This window comes from Rhinopithecus bieti, unplaced genomic scaffold (genome assembly GCF_001698545.2).
Source record: "Rhinopithecus bieti isolate Rb0 unplaced genomic scaffold, ASM169854v2 scaffold_11401, whole genome shotgun sequence".
NCBI lineage: Eukaryota > Metazoa > Chordata > Mammalia > Primates > Cercopithecidae > Rhinopithecus > Rhinopithecus bieti.
Window position 1 is genome coordinate 1,504,550 of NW_016807151.1, and position 6,059 is coordinate 1,510,608.

Below are 6,059 nucleotides of genomic sequence, written 5' to 3' on the forward strand. Positions count from 1 at the left end.
ACATGCATGAGCTGCTGCGACCGGCCTGCATGCAACTCTTAAAACAAACAAACTGGCCGGGTGCAGTGGCTCAAGCCTGTAATCCCAGCACTTTGGGAGGCCGAGACAGGCGGATCACGAGGTCAGAAGATCGAGACCATCCTGGCTAACACGGTGAAACCCCGTCTCTACTAAAAAAATACAAAAAACTAGCCAGGCGAGGTGGCGGGCGCCTGTAGTCCCAGCTACTTGGGAGACTGAGACAGGAGAATGGCGTAAACCCGGGCAGCGGAGCTTGCAGTGAGCTGAGATCCGGCCACTGCACTCCAGCCTGGGCGACAGAGCGAGACTCCGTCTCAAAAAAAACAAAACGAAAACAAAAAACAAACAAACAAACAAAACTGAGAATCACTCATCTTTAGGAAATAAGTAATAGTTTATCACAGATTCAAAGTGAGTTCAACTCATACAACTAGGATTAAATTCAATTCTTGCCCCAAAAGGCAAGAAGTCAATCAGTCAGTCAGCAAATATTTTTGAGTGTCTTCTGTATACTAGATGGTGGGTACACAGTGGTGAGCAAGTTAGACATGGCCCCGAACAAATTTTGCATAATTATCTTACATAATTAATTAAATGATTGTGGTCAGGCATGGTAGCTTACACCCGTAATTCCTGTTCTTTGGGAAGCTGAGCCCAGGAGTTGGAGACCAGCTTGGGCAACATGGCAAGACCCTAATTTTTTGTTTTAATTACAAAAAAATTTTTTTAATTGCCTGGGCGTGGTGGCACATGCCTGTAGTCCCATCTACTCAGGAGGCTAAGGTGGGAAGATTGCTTGAGCCCGAAGTTTGAGGCTGCAATGAGCTGTGATTTTTGCCACTGCACTCCAGCCTGGGCAATAGAGCTATACTTTGTCTCAAAAAAAAAAAAAAAAAAAAAATTAAATGATTGCAAATGTCTGGCTGCTATAGAGAGAAATAATAGGTCCAGGCGTGGTAGCTCACGCCCATAATACCAGCACTTTGGGAGACTGAGGCAGGCAGATCACTTGAGGTCAGGAGTTCAAGACCAGCCTGGTCTACATGGTGAAACCCTATGTCTACTAAAAATACAAAAATCAGCTGGGTGCAGTGGCATGTGCCTGTAATCCCAGCTACTTGGGAGGCTGAGGCAGGATAATCGCTTGAACCCGGGAGGCAGAGGTTGCAGTGAGCCAAAATTGTGCCACTGCACACCAGCCTGGGTGACAGAGCAAGACTCCATCTCAAAAAAAAAAAAGAAAAAAGAACAGGTCCTGTGGACAGCTAACCCAGCTAGGGAGGTGTTCCCAAGGATTGGGCTAGAGTAGGATTCCCCTGCCTTGTAGAGTCACCACACAGTGGAGAAGGGAGAAATGGTACAAGATATGACCATAAAGAGCTAAACTTGACTGTAAGGGCATGGGAAACTAATGAAAGGTTTTAGCTGGGGAATGAATTTATTGATGAGATTTTATAAGTTTATTAAGTTTAAATGTATCGGTGAAACTTACCTAGAAGTGTTTGAAGGAAATGGGAAATGTAACCATCTTGAGTGACATATAACAGGTGAAATTAAAACCCATCAGTTTCTTACAGGTCTATCCTATGTTAGAATCCAAACAAATATTTATCCTAAAAAATGAAATGTTAGGCTAGGCACTGTGGCTCATTCCTGTAATCCCAGCACTTTGGGAGGCCGAGGTGGGTGAATCACCTAAGGTCGGGAGTTTGAGACCGGCCTGACCAACATGGTGAAACCCCCTCTCTAACAAAAATACAAAGTTAGCCAGGTGTGGTAGCACATGCCTGTAGTCCTGGCTACTCGGGAGGCTGAGGCACGAGAGTTGATTGATCACAAGAAGGGGAGGCTGCAGTGAGCCGAGATCCTGCCATTGCACGCCAGCCTCAGCTACAGAGGAAAACTCTGTCTCAAGAAAGAAAGAAAAAAGAGCACTCAGAAATGTAGGAATAGAAATGAACTTTCTTAACACAATAAAGGGAATTTTAAAAAAAGAAAATATAGATTCCAGATTACATAAGTGTGATATAAAAAAACTGATGCAACAAAAACAAAAATGGACAAATGAGATAGCATCAAACTAAACAGCTTCTCCACAGCCAAGGAAACAATTAACAAAGTGAACAGACAAACCCACAGAGTGGAAGAAAATATTTGCAAGCCATACATCTGATAAGGGATTAATATCCAAAATATATAAGGAACTCAAACAATTCAACAGCAAGAAAACAAACAACCCGATTTTAAAATGCGCAAGCTGTTCCCGTAAGTGGCCTGAGGTGATCTGTGAAAATGGTTTGCTGTTCACTTGACCCAGAAAATTCCATGAAATCATGCAAATAAAGAAGTTCAAATCTTCATGTTCACTTTAAGAACACCCATGAGACTGCCCAGGCCATCAAGAGTATGTCTATATGAAAAGCCAGCAAGTGTCCGAAAGATGTCGCTGCATAGAAACTGTGTGTACCATGCCAACGTTCCGAGGGTGGAGTTGGTAGGAGTGCCCAGGCCAAACAGTGGGCCTGGGCACACAGTTGGTGACCCAAAAAGAGTTGAATTTTTGATGTACACACTTAAAAATGCAGAGAGTAATGCTGAACTTAAGGGTTGAGCTGTAGATTCTCTGGTCATCAAGGATATTCAGGTGAACAAAGCGCCAAAGATGTGCCACCTGACTTCCAGAGCTCATGGTTGGATTAACTCATGCCTGAGCTCCCCCTGCCATATAGAGACAATCTTCACTGAAAAAGAACACCGTGTTCTTAAACCAGAAGAGGAGGTGCACGGAAGAAAAAACTATCCCAGAAGATACTGAAGAAGCAAAAACTTATGGCACAGGAATAAATTCAGCATAAAATACATACATGCAAATGAAAGTTTCAAAAATGAGCAAAAGACTTGAATAGACATTTCTCAAAAGAAGAAATACAAATGGCCAATGAGTTCATGAAAAAGTGCTCCACATCATTAATCATCAGGGAAATGCGAATTAAAACCACAACGAGCTGTTGCCTCACACTGATTAGAATTAGAGGCTGAGGTGGGAAGATTGCTTGAGCTCAGGACGTCAAGCCTGCAGTGAGCCAAGATTGCACCACTGCACTTTAGCCTGGGTGACAGAGACCCTGTCTCAAAAACAACAACAACAACAACAGCAAAAAAAAAAAATAAATAAAAAATAAAAAAGAGAGAGAGAGAGTTGGATGTAGTGACATAGTAAGATTTCTAGGACTAAAGTGGAAAAAAAAGTTGTAGAACAGTTCATATATTATGATCCTATTTATGAACAAATAAACCACCATAAAACTATATTAGAGTATATGCACATATATGTATGTGAATGCATAGAAACAGGTGTGAAAGAATTCCCACCAGCCATAAACTGTTTTGGGAAGGGAGGTGGGATTGGATGTGGTAGGTCAGTATAGATAGACTTCCACATTTTACTTTAAATATAGTAGAACGTCATGTGCACAGAATATCTAGTATCTGACCTATTCAGGATAAGCAATGTTTCTGGAATTGAAACATCTAACTATAAAATGATAAAAAGAACAAAAACAAAGTAAATGGAAAGTATATTAAACATTTGTTACCACAGATAAAACAAATTCATTTTCCTTATTGATTCTTGCGTGGAAATTGGAGTTTGCAATATCTACTCATGATCTTTAAAATGACAGAGTAGCCCTGGCCGGGCACGGTGGCTCACGCGCCTGTGATCCCAGCACTTTAGGAGGCCGAGGCGGGCGGATCACAAGGTCAGGTCAAGGAGAATCGAGACCATCCCTGGCTAACATGGTGAAACCCTCGTCCTCTACTTAAAAATAACAAAAAATGACCAGGCGTGGTGGCGGGCGCCTGTAGTCCCAGCTTACTTGGAGGCTGAGGCAGGAGAGATGGCGTGAACTCGGGGAGTCGGAGCTTGCAGTGAGCCCGAGAATCGCGCCACTGCACTCCCAGCCTAGGCGACAGAGCGAGACTCCAGGCTCAAAAAAAAAAAAAAAAAAAAAAAAAAAAAAAAAAAAAAATGAACAGAGTAGCTTTCTTAAAAAATATTATTAGTATTTTTTGATAGACGTCTTCACTCATGTTGCCCCCAGGCTGGAGTGCAGTGGGTGTGATCTAGCTTTACTGCAGCCCTCAACTTCCTGGGCTCAATCAATCCTGCCTCAGCTTCCTGAGTAGCTGGGATTATAAGTGCACACCACCATGCCCGGCTAATTTTTAAATTTTTTGTAGAGATGGAGTCTCCCTATGTTGCCCAGGCTGGTCTTAAATTCCTAGGTTCGGCCGGGCGCGGTGGCTCAAGCCTGTAATCCCAGCACTTTGGGAGGCCGAGACGGGCGGATCACAAGGTCAGGAGATCGAGACCATCCTGGTGAACACAGTGAAACCCCGTCTCTACTAAAAATACAAAAAACTAGTCGGGCGAGGTGGCGGGCGCCTGTAGTCCCAGCTACTTGGGAGGCTGAGGCAGGAGAATGGCGGGAGCCCGGGAGGCGGGGCTTGCAGTGGGCTGGGATCCGGCCACTGCACTCCAGCCTGGGCGACAGAGCAAGACTCCGCCTCAAAAAAAAAAAAAAAAAAATTCCTAGGTTCAAGTGATCCACCCGCCTCAACTTCCCATAATACTGGGATTACAGACATGAGCCACTGCACCTGCCCAGAGTAGCACTTGACAATGATAAAAATAAAAATCTTAACTTGGCAGGAAATTGTTGGTCTGCTGTGTATGGAAGCAGCGATCATAATCTGAGGTTGTTTTAGAGAGGACAAAGCATCAACTGACTCATCAGTTCCAAGTCGGCTCAATTCAGTTCACACTGGGTGAATTGCATGAACTGGGCCACTGTGTCATTCTCATTTGGTCATTGCGCCCAATGGTTCACACTATCAGCATGAGCTCTGCACTGCAGCAAATATTCCTCAGTCATTTCTATAGGGTTATATACTGTATTTAAGTTTGCCTGCATCACGAACATGTTTTTAAGTGCAAAGAAAAGTTTATAAGTATCAGTAAGGTATTATTGACATATGCTTAGTCCACGCCCATCTGACTATGTATAACTACTCTTATAAACTGCATACCTTCTTTTACAATATTTCTTAACCTCTCTTTCTGATTCTTTCTAGGAAGTTACTTTGCAAAAGATGCCATCTATTCCCACAAAAATTGCCCATATGATGCCAAAAACATCGTTATGTTTGTAGCCCGAGTTCTGGTTGGAAATTTTATTGAAGGAAATGTGTCGTACACGAGCCCTCCTCAGCGGTACAACAGCTGTGTGGATACCGGGTTGAATCCCTCCGTTTTTGTCATCTTTCAGAAAGATCAGATTTACCCACAATATGTGATTGAATATACCGATGCAGACAAAGCCTGCGTGATTAGTTAGAACCGATGAATACAGCGTCAGAAGGATGCCATAACCATTCTGTTCCCTTACAGAACTAAATTGCCCCAGACAGGAGTTAAAGTTTTATATTTTCCTGCCCAGTTATCTAATGCCTTAGATCAGTGGTCCCCAAACTTCGCTAGACATTTGAATCATCTGGGAAGTTTTAAACAAATTCTGATGCCCAGGTTGCACCCCATGCCAATGAAATCATTTCTGGGCTTCAGCGACAGGCAGTTGTATTTTTTTTTTTTTTTTTTTTTTTTTTGAAGATGGAGTCTCACTCCATCGCCCAGGCTGGAGTGCTGTGCCGCGATCTCGGCTCACTGCAACCTCTGCCTCCCGGATTCAAGCAATTCTCCTGCCTCAGCCTCCCGAGTAGCTGGAACTACAGACACACACTGCCACGCCCAGCTAATTTTTTGTGTTTTTTTTAGTAGAGACAGGAATTCACTGTGTTGCCCAGGCTGGTCTCAAACTCCTAAGCTTAGTCAATCAGCCCGCCTTGGCTTCCCAAAGTGTTAGGATTACAGGTGTGAGCCACCACGCCCGGCTGGCAGTCGTATTTTTTAAAGTCCTTCTGATGATTCCAATGTGTTGGAAAGTTTATCTTGTCTCAGATGTAACTGGTAAAGTTTG

The 6,059-nt window shown here is 43.4% G+C and overlaps 1 protein-coding gene across 1 annotated transcript in view; it reads left to right on the forward strand.

Moving 5' to 3' along the window:
- Positions 1-5,759, forward strand: part of ZC3HAV1 (zinc finger CCCH-type containing, antiviral 1) — a 79,553-nt gene extending 73,794 nt beyond the window's left edge. Inside the window, exon 12 of the mRNA XM_017880399.1 lies at positions 5,158-5,759. Within this exon, the coding sequence (XP_017735888.1) occupies positions 5,158-5,420 (263 nt within the window). The 3' untranslated portion in view covers positions 5,421-5,759. The remainder of the gene's footprint in view (positions 1-5,157) is intronic.
- The last annotated feature ends 300 nt before the right edge of the window (positions 5,760-6,059 follow it).